General features: G+C 41.8%; 1 protein-coding gene across 1 annotated transcript in view; it reads right to left on the bottom strand.

The window, feature by feature from the left end:
- Positions 1-6,957: 6,957 nt before the first annotated feature.
- Positions 6,958-17,288, bottom strand: part of LOC110521738 (CMP-N-acetylneuraminate-beta-1,4-galactoside alpha-2,3-sialyltransferase) — a 123,697-nt gene continuing 113,366 nt past the window's right edge. Inside the window, exon 12 of the mRNA XM_036969206.1 lies at positions 6,958-7,085. Within this exon, the coding sequence (XP_036825101.1) occupies positions 7,077-7,085 (9 nt within the window). The 3' untranslated portion in view covers positions 6,958-7,076. The remainder of the gene's footprint in view (positions 7,086-17,288) is intronic.

Below are 17,288 nucleotides of genomic sequence, written 5' to 3'. Positions count from 1 at the left end.
CCATAACCCACCAAATAAATTATCAATATTTTTTGCATAAAAGGAAATGTCATTATAAAAACATCTCGGACCCAAGATGCAAAAAGTCCCAAATGCAATGTCCCAAGAAGGACGTTAGCCTGCCTAAATAATGCAAAAGTTACATTTGATCTTAATTCAAGAGGAGAAAGAATGCAGGAGACAGTCAACTAATAAAGCAGGCAGTGGACCATTATGTGGTGCTGAAACGTAAAGCTGCAAACACAGCGCAATCAATAGGAGGTGAACAGCAGCTGGTGATGCAAATATAGATAACTTCTTTTGCAAGTGGCGCACAGCAACAGATGGAGAAAAACTACACCAGATGAGTAACTCATTTTAACAATAATCTTCATTTTAATTTGACTTTACAAACAAAAAGTGTGCTTAATTGGAGTATATGTTTTACGAGCCTAGGCCTATATAAAATAACTTAACTGGCTGAGATAGACTATGTGTCTTTGCAGTATCTTTCACAATAAAAAAATATGGTCTAATTTAATATATGTATTTTTTTAATAGAAGTGGGATTTTTAAAATTAGGCCTACAATTGCAACTGGTCAAAAATTTAACAACCGACATGGTGACGTCTGTGTCTGAATGTCTGTATCGGTAGTCTCGGAATAGCTTGCATCTGTAATGACAGAATAAACAGAAAATACTGTCAGCATGACACCTAAATATCTCTGGATAAGCACTTTACTTACTTACTTAATGGGAAAAGTTGCATTTCCCTTCTTGTGGAGGGAAATACGATCTTGTGGATGTCGGGTGAGAAGGATGTGATTTTAATGCCCAGGCAGTCCTCAATTGAGTTAAAAAGCCAGTTACTCTCATGAGTCTTGATTGCGTTCATAGAGGAAAAGGAGGACTTGTAGTATCGTAAGTATCACAAGTCGATCCAAACATTGTTAGCACATAAAATGCAAGTTTCTTTATGGTGCTGTATTCCTCTGAGCATGCCACCCAAAACGCACACAAGAACTCAGCACTCCTGAGCGCATCACTGATTTGGCTCAATGTCTGGAATTCAATCAGCTCAGTTTGAATTGCGGCCTTATCGAGGAAGGGTATCGTTTTCTTAGCAAGGGAGGAGAATTCTCCACCTGGGCGGACTGTGAGAGGATCACGGACAAAGACAATGATATCCTTGGGCATGCTGTAGTCTTCAAATCTGGTGGAGAAGTTGTCCCTCAGCTGCTTGATGAAATCTTCCATCACCTCTGTGACAATGCTAAGGCCTGGTCCTTCTGCCTGTCGTTTCTTCGTTGTGCTGAAGTGCAGTAACCTTACAAATGACAAGTCCATATCTGGGCTGTACCCTTCCCAGTCCACCAGGTACTGAAGCTGACCCCCATGACGTCAGGGGTTCAGTAGAGACCTGACAGCATAGCCAGGGATCCCATTAATGTCCAGGGGAGGCGGAGGGGTGTCGCGGGGGACGGCATCAGCCAGGGGACCAGGAAACACCGGCCTGAGGAAGGAAACACGAAAAGAGGGTGAGATCGGGTAGTTGGTCGGGAGTTGTAAACAGTAAATTACCTCATTGACCCTCCGGAAGACTTTGAAGGGCCCCACAAACCGGGGGCTCAGCTTCTGGCAGAGGGCAGGCGGGGCGGGAGGTTCCTGGTGGAGATCCAGACCCGATCACCAGGATGGAACACGGGAGCCTCACTGTGGTGGCAGCCTGCCTGATCCTTCTGATGGCAAACGGAACCACTTGTCCACTGCAGGGGCCTCGGTCTGGCTCAGAGTCCATGGAGCCAGGGTCGGTTGATATCCCAAGATGCACTGGTAGGTGTCAGCCCGGTGGAGGAGTAACGAAGTGAGTTCTGGGCGCACTCTGTCCAGGGAAGGAACCGGGCCAACTCCCCTGTCGGTCCTGGCAGTGATTCCTTAGGAACCTCCCCAGCTCCTGGTTGGTCCTCTCCACCTCCACGTTGGACTGAGGCCACAGTCGGAGATGATGTCCTCCGGAAGGCCATAGTGCCGGAAGACCTGCTGAATAGGGCATCAGCGACCTGGAGAGAGGTATGGAGACCAGGGATAGGGATAAAATGGCAGGATTTGGAGAATCTGTCCACAACAACCATAACAGTGGTGAAACCATCAGACTGGGGGAGACCGGTAACGAAGTCTACAGACAAATAGGACCAAGTCCACTGAGGCACGGGAAGGGGAAGTAGTTTCCCTGCTGGAGCGTGCCAGGGAGATTTGGTTTGGGCACATATGGAGCAGGAGTTGACATAGCGGGTGATGTCCTGCGCCAAGGTGGACCACCAGTATTTATTGGAGAGGGATTGGATAGTGCGGGTGATACCTGGGTGTCGAGTGGCGAGGGATGTGTGTGCCCAGGTTCTCAGCAGATCTCTTACCCCTGTTGGAACAGTGATGCATTCTGGAGGGCAGGTAGCAGGAGCAGTTTCCCTCTCCAGAACCTGGTGGAAGTCCACATCTACATCCAAAAAACGCAAGGCCAACGATACCGGAGGAATGATGGATGGGCTGGAGGGTACTTACAGGACTCTCAACCGGCATGGAACCACAAGGTACGGGAAAGCAGGTCTTCCGGCATCATGGACCCCAGGAGGTGATTTTCATCCTCGACCAGGAGATGGTAGGGTTATGACGTTGGAGCCAAGGGAGGCCGAGGATGATTTTGTGTACGGGTGCAGTGTTGATGAGGAATGGAAGGCTTTCCTGGTGCATGGGTACTACAGTGAGGGTGAGTGGTGCTGTGATGTGTGTGATTGTGCCAGATCTCAATGGTCCAGGGCTTGCACCGGAAAAGGAAAGGAGAGGTACGAAGTTATGTTCAGGGAGGAGGCGAGGGCCTGGTTGATGAAATTCTCGCGGCACCGGCCTCCACTAGAGCTGTAGAGACAACACCTGAGGGACAGCCAGCCTGTGAAATGGGAATTAGAAAGGGTTTGGCGGAACACGATGATGAATACTCATGCGGGCCCTCTGCCCTAGTGGACTCTGGGTTGGCACGCACTGGACACCACTTAAGCTGGTGCCCCTCCTGGCCGCAATAGGGACATAACCCCAGCAGTCTCCGGCGACGCCGCTCTGCCTGGGAGAGGTATGTGGCTCCTAACTCCACGGTTTCAGGCTCTGCCTCACTACAGCCAAAGGAGGGAGGCGAGTGGTGAGGTGGCACCGTGGCTCCCGAAGTAGGTTATCCAGACGGATGGCCATCGCGATGAGTGGATAGGTTGTCATCCCGACACGCCAACTCTGTCTGGACCTCATCATGCATTTCTCTCTGGAGGAGAGTGCGGATCGCAGGCTCATTCCATCCACTGGAGGCTGCCACAGTACAAAAGGTGAGGGCATACTTCGCAGCAGTTTGGGCACCCTGCTGGAGTTGGAGAAGTCGCTCACCTCCCTCTCTGGCCTCTGGAGGATGGTTGAAGACCGCTCTGAACAGAGCCATGAACCTCTTATAGGAACCCAACTCCTCCTCTCCCCTCTCCCAGACAGCCGTAGCCCACTCCAACGCCCGCCCGGTTAGCAGGGAAATGACAGTGGCAACCTTGGACCTCTCGATGGTGGGGGTTCCCGTCTGATGGGTGAAATAGAGGGAGCACTGGAGTAGGAAGCCACAGCATTTCGATGAAGTACCGTCATACTTCTCTGGAAGGGACAGTAGCGCTTCGCTGACCTGGGCAGATGGCTGGGTAGGCTGGGAGACTGGCTCACTGTGATGACCAGTGGTACTAATCAGATGTGTTAAAAATGTTGTTCAGTTTGTAGTGTAGGCCTATTAATTGTGCTAATATTATTTGCTAATTATGTTCTGGCCCGCCGGCTATTAGCTCAGAAACAATTGGGCCTGATTTTATGGCTGGTTATTTTATGGCTGGTTATGACATCCACATAAAAGTGTTACAAACCCACAAAACCTACCATGGTAGTTCTTTTATGGCTGGTTCTGACACCTACATAAGTGTTTCAAAGCCCACATAACCTACCACACATGGTAAAACATTCCATTACACCATAGCCTACATGTCAAGAGCATGTTTTCAGAAAATAACAAAATATTGACCATATTCAATTATCATTGTAATCGTGCACACATTCATATCAGATATGTACCTACCCCAGTGCTCTGTTGCTGCCGACTGGGATGAATGCAGGAGCAGATTTCAGGAGCAGGACAAGACACCCTCTTTTTGACTGAGGACTGATATAAGGACATGTATGTGATAAGCTTATCTTATGTTTTCTTATATGATTATCATCTTGACGGTGTCATAAAGTGTATTTCCTTAGTCCAACCAAGTAAATTACACAGGTTCTCAGCTCTGTAGATTTTGCTGTGAAGAGACAGAATCACTTGGTCATTTATTTTGGTATTGCCCCCATGTAGATTGTTTCTGGTCACAGGTTCAGAAATATCACAACATTTACTTAAAATGATCCTTACAAATAGCAGTGTTGGGCGATTTGGAAAGCCATAGTCAATCAATCAATAATATAATAATACTTGTAGGCAAGGTTTTCACTTTTAGCTCACAATCTGTGGATACTATGCGAATAGAAAGATTCATAATGAATGTATGTAAACATCACAGCACAAATGAAAAATATATGGTACATGGAAACCAAATGAGGGTGGTCTATGGTGATAGTTGGGATGGGCTGAGAGTGGCTGAGGGGCGGGATTAAAGAGTTTATGTTTGGTAATGTATTATTGTTATGTGATTGCTGTATATAAAAGTACTATGCACATCAAATGTGATCCATTTCAGGAAACTAGGCGTATGTCGCGGGGCATTACTTCACAGGAGATATGTTTGAATATAAACTTTTGTTTTTAATCAAAATGTGTGTGTTTTTTTTGGCAGAAATGCCTTCTCGAACACATGAACTTTCATGTGACTTGACAACAAACTTGTATGCCATCTGTAAATGGCAAAGGGTGCCTACTTTGAGGAATCTCAAATATAGCATACATTTGGATTTGTTTAAAACTTTTTTGGTTACTACATGATTCCATATGTGTTATTTCATGGTTTTTATGTCTTCACTATTACTCTACAATGTAAAAAAAAAAAAGTACAAATAAAGAAAAACTCTTGACTGAGTAGGTGTGTCCAAACTTGTGACTGGTACTGTATGTACAGTTTATGTAGCTGAAAAGCTGTAAAAACAAAATAAGATAATGTGTCCTCCGAAGAGGAGGGTGGGGATAAAAAATATGTATAAAAAAATGACACAGGATGATCATTATTCTTTATGACAATGCCATAAAGTGTATTTTCTACAAGTTATTTAAAAATATCATGAGAAAAACACGACTGCAAAGGATTCTAGAAACAAACTTTCAACCGAAAGAAAACTTATTGCCAGGGAAAAAAGTAATTTGAGTAAATGTTGGTTTTGACCCTCTTATGTCGGTGTCATGACCAGCTATAGAATAACGCAATGTATGTCACGACAGGTGTAATTATACGTGTCATGACAGTGTTATCACCATATTATGACACGTTATGTCAGCTTTTATGACATATCATGACATGTTTATTACCATGTCATGACATGTTATGACACTGGGTATCAAGTAAAGTGTTAAATGTTTTTCATCTGCAAGTGTCTTCCGTTTTCAAGTAAATACATTTTCTAGGTCAGCGTTGTAGCAGCCATGATGCAGAGTCAGTAGAAACAGGTTGTGGAACCTGAGATTGCACAGACACACTCTGCTGGAGAACAGTGCATGGGCGGACCAAAACAGGGTCAGGGTTTAATTAAAACTAAATGATGTGACCCACCAACAAGAACCAGGGCTCGTATTTCAGGTCAGTCAGAAGATGAAGAAAAATAAGATCAAAAGACTTGGGAGCAGAGACTGAACCCAGTCTGGCCTTTTCTGCTGGTGGTATGTGAGAACTGTCCCCTGGTGTCCCCTTCCCAGGATATCCATGTTGTCACTCAGATCTGAGGCCACCTAGATAGAGTAGAGAAGACCAGACCACCTGTCTGTGTGCACTCTACCAAGCCCCCCCCCCCAACCATAACCTTAACCTTGACCCTAACTGTCACGGCTGTGTGTAGAGACGGACCAAGGCGCGGCGTGCTCCGAGTTCCACATCTTTATTTTGTGAAACTTACAAAAAACTAAAAAACTAAACAAACAACGAACCGTAACATAAGAGGAGGTAACTCAAAACAAGATCCCACAAAAAAAACAGTGGGGAAATGGCTGCCTATATATGATCCCCAATCAGAGACAACGATAATCAGTTGCCTCTGATTGGGAACAATACCAGGCCAACATAGACATAAACCAACCTAGATAACCCACCCTAGTCACACCCTGACCTAACCAACATAGAGAATATAAAAGGCCCTCTGCGGTCAGGGCATGACCCCCCCCCCAAGGTGGGCATCTAGCGTCGGTGGAGCGGGGCGAAGTACCCACACAGACCACGGGTCCGGCCATGGAGCCGGGTAGAACGCCGTGCCCGGACTGGGCTTGTGGCGCAGAGGAGGGCCCTGGCCATGGAGCTGGGTTGAACGTCGCACCCGGACCGGGCAACGGCGCCGAAGAAGACTCCGGCACAGGATATACTGGACTGGGGACAGGCACTTCAGGGAGAGTGCAAGGAGGAGGCACAGGACGTACTGGGCTGTGGAAGCGCACTGGAGACCTGGTGCTTAGAGCTGGCACAGATGGTGCCGGAGCAATGACACACTTCGCACGGTGAGCGCGGGGAGCTAGCACAGGATGTACTGGGCTGTGGAGGCGCACTGTAGACCTGGTGCATAGAACCGGCACAAATTGTACCGGAACAATGACACACTTCGCACGGTGAGCTAGCACAGGACGTACTGGGCTGTGTATGCGCACTGGAGACCTGGACGTACCTGACTGAGACGGCGCACTTGAGGGAGAGTGCGAGGAGCAGGTACAGGACGTACCGGAACGGTGACACACACTTCAGGGCGAGTGCGTGGAGGAGACACAGGACATACCGGACTGGGGAGGTGCACTGGAGGCCAGATGCGTGAAACTGGTGCAGGTGACACCGGACTGGTGTCACATTCCTCAGCACGCCTGCAACGAAATAATTACAATATAGCAATTAAACAGTGGAGTGATAGATGTGCAAAAGATGGGTGTGCAAGTAGGGATACTGGGATGCAAAGGAGCAAAATAAATAAAATAAATAACAGTATGGGGATGATGATGATGGATGGGCTATTTACAGATGGGCTATGTTGCAGTGCAGTGATCTGTGAGCTGCTCTGACAGCTGGTGCATAAAGATAGTGAGGGAGATATGAGTCTCCAGCTTCTGTGATTTTTGCAGTTTGTTCCAGTCATTGACAGCAGAGAACTGAATATAACATGATTTGACGTCATTTTGTCTGTGGCCAATGACTTTGAGCCTTCTTGGATGGCTACTTCTAACGTAACTCTATGGCAGCACCCAAGGGGCTAGAATTGTCGGTGATGTAGTGTCCCCATGAGTGACAGAACACTGAGCCAGTCACGGCGCAACTAGAAAACATTACCAACCCCTACGCTCCGTATTATTTCCCGCTGGCTGCCCGACCACCACAGTAAGTATGGAGCTGGGCTGAAACACCTGCATTTTGGAGCTGCCTTACTCAAGAAAGCAAAAAAGAGACCATGTTTGTATGCGGCTTCGTTAACTCAAATTCACTTTTTCATTTTTTGCAAACTGATAGGTGACACATTTTAATGCCAAAATAACATGCAAAACAGCTAAACAGGTGGGGCTCAAAACAGGTGGGCGCTGCCCCAACTGCCTTGAATGGAGTGTCGCCAGTGGACAAATGTGAAACCAGTCATGTAAGCAAACAGAAAAGCATATCAACATGACAGGTAGGTATTTCTGCCCCTTTCCCACAGTTAAGTATAAAATGATGTGACCTTGTGCATAATATAAATTGTATGGCCTTTTAACTTGCAGTGATGAAACTTGGAGACTCAAGACAATGGGTAGGCTAAGTGATGATGATGATGATGCAAAGCATTGCACAATGACAGTCACACCAAATTGAACCTTTGGGCAGTCTTGAAAGTTGTAGTTATATATCCCGACTTTCTCTGTTTCCTACTATTTCAATCACCTTAGATATTAGCCAATACTATAAATGTCAATGTGGTCATTAAACCCATTGCACTTACAGTGCCTTCAGAAAGTAGTCATGCTCATCAACTTATTCCACAATAGGTTGTGTTACAGCCTGATAATGATAATGATTCTCACCCATTGACACACAATACCATATAATGACAAAGTGAAAACATGTTTTTAGAAGAAAAAAATTAAATGTATTGAAAATGAAATAGAAACATATATAATTTACATACAGTACCAGTCAAAAATTTGGACAAACCAACTCATTCAAGGGTTTTTCTAGTTTTACAATTTTCTACATTGTAGAATAATAGTGAAGAAATCAATACTATGAAATAACACATACAAAATCATGTAGTAACCTAAAAAGTGTTAAACAAATCAAAATATATTTTATATTTGAGATTCTTCAAAGTAGTCACCCTTTGCCTTGATGACAGCTTTGCACACTCTTGGCATTCTCTCAACCAGCTTCATGAGGTAGTCACCTGGAATGCATTTCAATTAACAGGTGTGCTTTGTTAAAATGCATTTCCTTCTTAATGTATTTGAGCCAATCAGTTGTGTTGCGACAAGGTAAGGGTGGTATACAGAACTTAGCCCTATTTGCTAAAAGACCATATTGTGGCAAGAACAGCTCAAATAAGCAAAGAGAAACGACGGTCCGTCATTACTTTAAGACATGAAGGTCAGTCAATGCGGAAAATATCAAGAACTTTGAAAGTTTCTTCAAGTGCAGTCGCAAAAACTATCAAGTGATATGATGAAACAGGAATGGAAGACCCAGAGTTACCTCTGCTGCAGAGGATAAGTTCATTAGAGCTAACTGCGCCTCAGATTGCAGCCCAAATAAATGCTTCACAGAGTTCAAGTAACATACACATCAACTGTTCAGAGGAGATTGCGTGAATCAGGTCTTCATGGTCGAATTGCTGCAAAGAAACCACTACTAAAGTACACCAATAAGAAGAATAGACTTGCTTGGGCCAAGAAACACGAGCAATGGACATTAGACCGGGGGAAAACTGTCCTTTGGTCTGATGAGTCCATATTTGGGATTTTTGGCTCCAGACACCGTGTCTTCCTGAGACGCAGAGTAGGTGAACGGATGATCTCAGCATGTGTGGTTCCCACCGTGAAGCATGGAGAAGAAGGTGTGATGGTGTGGTGGTGCTCTGCTGGTGACACTGTCAGTGATTTATTTCGAATTCAAGGGACACAACCAGCATACTCTTGTGCTACCACAGCATTCTGCAGCAATATGCCATCCCATCTGGTTTGCGCTGTGGGACTATCATTTGTTTTTCAACAGGACAATGACCCAACATACCTCCAGGCTGTGTAAGGGCTATTTGACCAAGAAGTGGAGTGATGGAGTGCTAGCATTAGATGACCTGGCCTTTACAATCACCCGACATCAACCAAATTGAGATGGTTTGGGATGAGTTGGACCGCAGAGTGAGGGAAAAGCAGCCTACAAGTCTTCAGCATATGTGGGAACTCCTTCAAGACTGTTGCAAAAGCATTTCAGGTGAAGCTAGTTGAGAGAATGTCAAAAGCTTGCAAAGCTGTCATCAAGGCAAGGGTGGCTACTTTAAAGAATGTCAAATATAAAATATCTTTTGATTCCAGATGTGTTATTTCATAGTTTTGATGTCTTCACTATTATTCTACAATGTAGAAAATAGTAAAAATAAAGAAAAACCCTTGAATGAGCAGGTGTGTCCAAACTTTTGACCGGTACTGTATGTTAATGAGATATTTCTGTATTTCATTTTCAATAAATAAGCAAATATTTCAGAAAACATGTTTCACCTTGTCATTATCGGGGATTGTGTGTAGATGGGTGAAATAAATACATCTATTTAATCCATTTTGAATTCAGGATGTAACACAACAAAATGTGGAATAAGTCAAGGGCATGAATACTTTGTGGTGCTGTAAAATATCAGAGAACATTTACTTAAAGTGATTTTGTAGTCATTGCTAAAACCGATAGAGTCACTGTGACTCTCTAGTTCCCTCAATCTCAACTATGGACCTCAAAGTCATTGTTCCCCTCTAATCAGGGACTGATTTAGACCTGGGACACCAGGTTGGTGCAATTCATTATCAGGTAGAACAGAAAACCAGCAGGCTCCGGACCTCATAGGGTAAGAGTTGAATGTTGTTATTTTTTTATTTAACCAGGAAGGGCTAATTGAGATTTGAAATCTCTTTTTCAAGAGCATCCTGACCAAGATAGGCAGCTTCAAGTTATTACACAATTACAGACAGATAACATGAAAAACTACAGTTAATCTAGTAAAAAACATATAATTCACAAGAGTATAACAAAATCATAAAACAGCAAATTTAAAACATTGACAGGTCAGAGAATCTGTCTCGAAATTCTGCATCAATGATTAGAAACTCCAATCGGGACAAATTCTTCCAGATTAAAAACATTATGTAAGGCGTTGGAAGCCGATGGCGCAGAGTACATGAAAGCCATTTTACCAAATTCTGTTAAAAAAACAAACATTCTCAGGATAAAGTCCTGCGAAAGAAGAGAGAACCCACCACATTTGTAAACAATAAAAATGTTCCCCCAAAAATGGTGGTAAACCCAAAATGGCTTTGTAAATAAAAGTATACCAGTGACTGAGCCTACGATTGACAAGGTGTCAATTGATATCAAACACTGAGTGGATGCATTCATATCTAAAATACCCCCATAGTCTAGTATAGGCATAAAGGTAGCTGACACTAGCCTCCTTCTGGCTTCAAAAGAAAAACAGGCTTTATTCCTAAAATAAAATCTCAACTTCAGTTTAATTTTTTTTGTAAGTTACAATAAATAACAGTATCATCAGCATAAAAGTAAAGTTGCGCCTTTTGCACATTTTTGTCTAAATTATTTATACAAATAGTGGAGAAGAGGGGACCAAGTACAGAGCCCCGGGGCACACCATTACAGACAGACAATTTAACAGACATGTGCCCATCAAATTGAGTGCACTGAGTTCTATCAGACATATCGTTAGCAAACCATGCAACTGCATGCTCCGAAAGACCAACGCTCAATAATCTCTGCCTCAGTATAGCATGATCAACTGTATCAAAGGCATTAGAGAGATCAATAAAAAATGAGACCCAATGCTGTTTTTGTCAAGAGATTCAGTGAAATAATTGAAAACCTTCATGGCTGCTGTAATTGTGCTATGCTTCTTCCTGAAGCCCGATTGGTAGATTGATAAAATAGAGTTAATAAATAAAAACTATTTTAGCTGTTCACTCACAAGGGATTTAAGTATTTTCACCAGGGGTGAGAGCTTTGAGATTGGCCTATATTTATTTAAGAGTTGTATCTCCCCCTTTTAAAAAGTGGTAGGACAAATGCTTATTTCCAGATCTTTGGAATTTCATTACATTCCAGGATTCAATTGAACAGATATGTAAGTGGTTCAGCTATGAAATGAGCTGACAGATTTAAAAAACAGGGATCAAGAAGATCAGGACCTGCAGGCTTTCTCTGTTCTAAGGATTTCAGGGCTTTATGTACCTCCTGCACTGAGAATGGCAAAAAGCTAAAACTTTTGACCAGCTCTAACCGGTTTATCCACACAGGGTTGTACAGAGACAGAGACTACTCAAACAGCCTACCAGATGATACAAAGTGCTAATTGAAACAATTCAGCATTTCAGTTTTGTCATATACAGCAACAGACTCCTTCAATACCCATGAAGGTAATTCATTAACATTACTGTTACCAGACATAGACTTAGTAGCCTTCCAAAACTTTCTAGGGTCATTCAGGTTATAGGTGATACTAACAGACATAAAATATTCGGACTTGGCCTTTCTGAGACGAAAAGAACACTTTCGTTTCGTAGCTGCCTAAAAAGAAGCCAATCAGCATCAGAACATGATTTCCTTGCTTTAGCCCAGGCAAGATTACGTTTTTGAATAATACAAGACAGCTCAGAAGAAAACCATGGATTATCCCGCCCACTAACTTTGAGCCTGCAGAATGGGGCATGTTTGTTTACTATTTGGAAAAAAAACATCATGAAATAATTTCCAGGCAGTTGCCACATCAGTGTTAAACTCAATCTTGCTCCAGTCAAAATAAAAAAAATCATGAAAGAAAGCCTGCTCAATACAACTTAACATTTCTCTAACGAATAAAGCATGGGTTTGTTTTAGGAACCTTTCTAACAGCAACAACAGCAACAATAACCCTGTTGTGAGGGGTCCAGATTAGAGTTGTATCAACTTGAACATTTTGAGTAACGAAAATCGGTCTTTTCAGGAAAACATCTGTAGTGGCCTACAAACTATTATGACCACTCTATGGAAAGGGGAGACTCTGTTTTTCTCAATAACCACCACAAGTGTCACGAGAATAATCTGAAGGTAACACATATAAACAAACTGAAGTATGGAGGTAGTTGTGTGCCAACATAAAAAAAATATTTCCTGAGGTTTCTTATTTGTCCGTTTATGGATGTGTTATCCTAAATTGGTCCTAAAATTCCTAATCAAAATAGCTAAATTATCCATGGTATTTCAATCAATTCCATATGTTAGCTTGGTAACTTCCCAAAATGTTCAGGTTTTCCAGAAATCCTGGTTAGACTTTTCCTGGAAACGGATACAGAAAATCCTAAATCCTTCAATCGGGAGGTCACTGGAATTTTGTAACCAAAATTTACACAGCCTCTGCTCAACAAACTCAAACATGAATCGTTTGGGGGGCTACAGTTCACGAACGATATTGTGCTTATCAACCTCACGGCATTCAAGCAATGCATTCCTCTAAGTCAAGTTGCAGCAACAACTAGACTTAATTTTAAATGTACCAACAAATAATCGTATTTGTATGCCTAGCAATCAACACATGTACATTGTACAACACATGCATGCTTTTACAAGTCTCAGTCACAAACGACAGCTCCAATAAGCACCTTACAGTGAACACTATGTGAACCAGAGGCTTGTAGAATTATGACTATTTTAAGTTTTCAGTTCATCGTTCGCTGGTAGGGGGCCCTGCGTGCGCTGGGCATTACTGAGTCAAATGTGGAAAAACACCTAACTTCCCATCACTATTGGAGACCACTGACCGAAGGCATCTAAACTGGAACAACCATTTCAGTAACGTGTGCAATAAGTCAAGTAACATATTGGATTAGTTTAGTAATTTATATTAATGAATTAATGAATCAATCAATGACCATGCACAAACATAGATACGGAAATAAACAATTCTAAAAATCCACCTGCAATAGAGCATGATGGGAAATATGATACTTTTGTTCAAAGTTATATATATATGAGTTTCAGGACTCTTTATTATGGTAAAACTAGGCCCTCAAAATAAGGACTTATGAAATATGTATGGTATTGTGTAATAAAAAAAAGTCAAAATCAAGTTTTTTAAAAATTAGATGATATTTGAATGAGACCAGATCAAAGTATGATGATCAAAGTATGAACAATAACTGTTGCTTCTATGACTGGTCCCCTCACCAATGTCAAATAACTTGGATTCATTATTAAGGGAACATCGTGACATATTCTCTTATCTAATTGAAATAAACACCGTCTTGTAACCAACATCAGAGAAGGCATGTTTGCAGAGGGGCGTGGTTTATACAGCAAGATAACTACTCCGCTGGTGCTAAAATTTTACTGTAGGGTGTCAAAGAATATATTTAAAAGTTTACCCTATTCATCTATCACATCTACTTATACAGTATCTTTCCCATTTCATCTGTGTCTGGTGTCAGCTAGTTACTGGCTAGGTCTTCAGCCAGCATGGAACAATAGGGGGGAAAGGTTCATTGAATCGCATCACAAGAGACGTGACAAACAGGAGATGTATACAAATAGATTGATATCACTGATGAAATTTCAATGTTGTTTGAGTTGCTTTGGGTATCACCACATTAGCTTGAGATGATTTTACTGCAATACTGCATCCAAGTTGCTTGACATAGGTGTTTCAAAGAGCTGCCAGTCAAGGCGAGCTCATGAATATTAGCTCCCTGTCCACTCAGTCTGTCTTTTCATTCTTTCTGGTAGTTAGCCAGGAGAGAAAATGTACTTTTCAGCATGGCTGTTCAGGACCATTAACACTGTTCCGGTGTGTATATGGGTCCACAGACTCCACACTATCCGTCGTGATTCATAAAAATAAAATAAAAATTACTCTGGAGAATTTGCTGTGTCTATTCATGTACTATTGCAACCCTATTGTTGTTCTTTGAAGATAAGTCACTTTCATTAGTGACTTCATTAGGTAAAATCACATTAGGCAGGGTAATAAACTGATGTTGTCTACATCCCAAATGGCACCCTATTCCCTACGTAGTGTGCTACTTTTCATCAGAGCAAAAAAGTTATGCACTTTATAGGGATTAGGGCGCCATTTGGTGATGCAACCCTATTGTTGTGTAAGGTTGGCCTTTGTTAATCTAGCCGTTCAGGCAGCACTCCTAAATTCAACAGAAATAGACACAAATTCCCTGTGGAAGAGCAAAACATACACATTAGACTCCAGCCTCTCCTGGCTTCTCCTGTTTCTCTCTACAGAGATAAGATAGAATATCGGTTAGACTGGTGTTATGCAGTCATAGCCAACGCCACAGCTCTCTAACTTGTCTAAGCCACAGCTCTGATCTAACTTGCAGACGAAATGGTTGGGTTGGACTCTCCCTCCTGGTTGAAGGCAATAAAAGCTTTGGTAGCTCACCAACACTTCTGGCTCATTACAAAAAAGGTATAGTTACAATGAAATGGTAACCATGGCAAAACCTATTTCCACCCATGCACAAACACAAACCACACACATACACGTGATCAGTCTGAAAGAGTTATGATGGTCAGCAATCTGTTCCAAGAATACTGTTCTGTTGTTTCTCGTTCTTGACCTTTTCCACACAAATATCCTGCTAGAATCCACCCAGGAAGGCACCAGACCTGGGTTCAAACACTATTCAAAATCATTCCAAACACTTTATATGTGCTTCATTGAGCTTGCCTGGCTTAATGGATGAATATAAGATTTTAAAAAAAACTGCAACAGCCACCTACCTGGCATTCCAGGCAGGATAGAACAAACTCTGAAAGAATTTGAAAGGTTTCGAATACTAGTTGAACCCAGCTCAAAGCACAAAGATGACTCAGATCCATCAGTTAAATTGAACATGTTTACCTGCACACTCCTATAAACATGTACTGTTTGTTGATGCCACCTATGATTACAGCTCTCAAACGTGGGACAAGAAAAAGCTGAGATGATCTTTCTGATGAGGCGTATCCACTACTGGAACACATGGATGGGTGGGTGGAGGACATATACATACAAACATACTATATCTAAACAACATGACATTAGAAAACAACACTTAGAATTTGCTGTTTTGCAATATCAAATAGATGCTTTGTAAATGCCCCAAAAAAAGTTTTCTAGGGAAGATTGTATATTAAATTAAACAAGTTGTATGCATTTCATGTAATTACATGGGACAGAGTCAGGTGATACAGTTTTTTAGAATCTGTTTTATTTCGTTTGTCAAACCATGACGCATGATGATCCATAGTGTAGTCTGTGTATGAGCGATGAGAAATACATAATACATAAGTGCTTTGGCTTCCGCATACGTTGTTAGCCGGTTTTGTAATTTTATCAGTAACTTACTGTATTAATCAACAGTATAATACTGTATAAACTGAATACAGTAGACTATGATTGATTGCACCGTAAAATACCATACATTTGTGTTACAGCACACTGTAAGACCTTCCTGTAATTTCAACAGTAAAACACTGTATAACGCACAGTAAAATGCTGAAAAATGTTTTACAGTATTAATTATGACGCATTGTAGAAAATGTTGTGGGTGGGAGAGTCTCTAGCTCCTTAACATATTTTAAGGTATGCCTTGTAAGAGGCTATACTGTATTTGTTTCACCCGTGAGTGAGAAAGCTATACTGTATTTTAGGAATTCTACAACCCTTGTCCTGAAACAGGAATTCTACAGTACCTTACTAGCTAATTGCTGCCCATTAATTAACTGTAATTCAGAACACAGTACCAATACGGCATCTTTGGAGCACCAACAACCTTCTGAACACCAGTAGGTGTGTGGTATTGTTGTTTCTCACTCAATAACATTTTGAGGCATGTCTTGTAAGAGCCTAAATTTGTTGCACCTGTCAGTGAGAGTGATGTACCAATTTAAGTGATATGAAGTAGAGGTTCCATAACAATTAAATGTACGTAGGGGACAGATCGGTGTGGATGCAAGTCTCAAACCTTTAATGGTTGAGTGGCTAGCCATGTCATTTGATTTTCCCTGTAGTCACTGTCAGTTTAGAAGCCTTTGTTAAGGCTTCAAAATTGGAAGTTATTTAAAAACACCAAATATCAGTTAGTATGCTGTAATATATCATTCAATATTCACTATTAGCAATTGCTGAATTTCTTTTCAATATAATTCCACAATAAAGTACTGTATTTCTGTTTTGCTATACATTTACTGCATCATACATTAACTTATGGTGCTTTGTGGAGAAATATTGTGGGAGGAAAGAATCGCTGGCTCGTTGACATATTTTAAGTTCCTATATTTGCTGCACCCATTAGAGTCCTGTACCAATTTAAGTTATATTTGGTAGCAATTCCCTAACAATTAAATGCATATAGGAAAGAGATTGGAGTGGTAGTGGGTCATAAACTTTTAAATTGTTGAATATTTAACCATGTCCATTTGCTCTGTTTTGATCTTTAATCACAGCCAGTTTGGAAGCCTTTGTTTAAGCCTCTAGAAGTGTATGCGATCTAAAACACCTGGTATTCATTAATACGCTGTAATATGCACTTTTACTGTATTGTACTGTTTCATTGCTCTGGCATCAAATTACGGCGAATATCTCAGTATTGTATTAGTACTATCCAGAGATAGTCAGGTATATCTTGTTGTAATTACAATTATTTTGAAGACCAATGTGTCCTTAACTACAACAGCCTGGGTTGAATGCACTGACTGAATAATGGCGCCGGAGGGGATGACTGCTGTTTTACAGGTTTCTAAGCAACTGTGCTATTTTGTGTGGTTTTTTTCGCATTGTTTATAACTTATTTTATACATAATGTTGC

This window comes from Oncorhynchus mykiss, chromosome 30, assembly GCF_013265735.2.
Source record: "Oncorhynchus mykiss isolate Arlee chromosome 30, USDA_OmykA_1.1, whole genome shotgun sequence".
Lineage (NCBI taxonomy): Eukaryota > Metazoa > Chordata > Actinopteri > Salmoniformes > Salmonidae > Oncorhynchus > Oncorhynchus mykiss.
The sequence above is the reverse complement of the archived record's forward strand: the minus strand, read 5'-3'. Positions and strand labels throughout refer to the sequence as shown.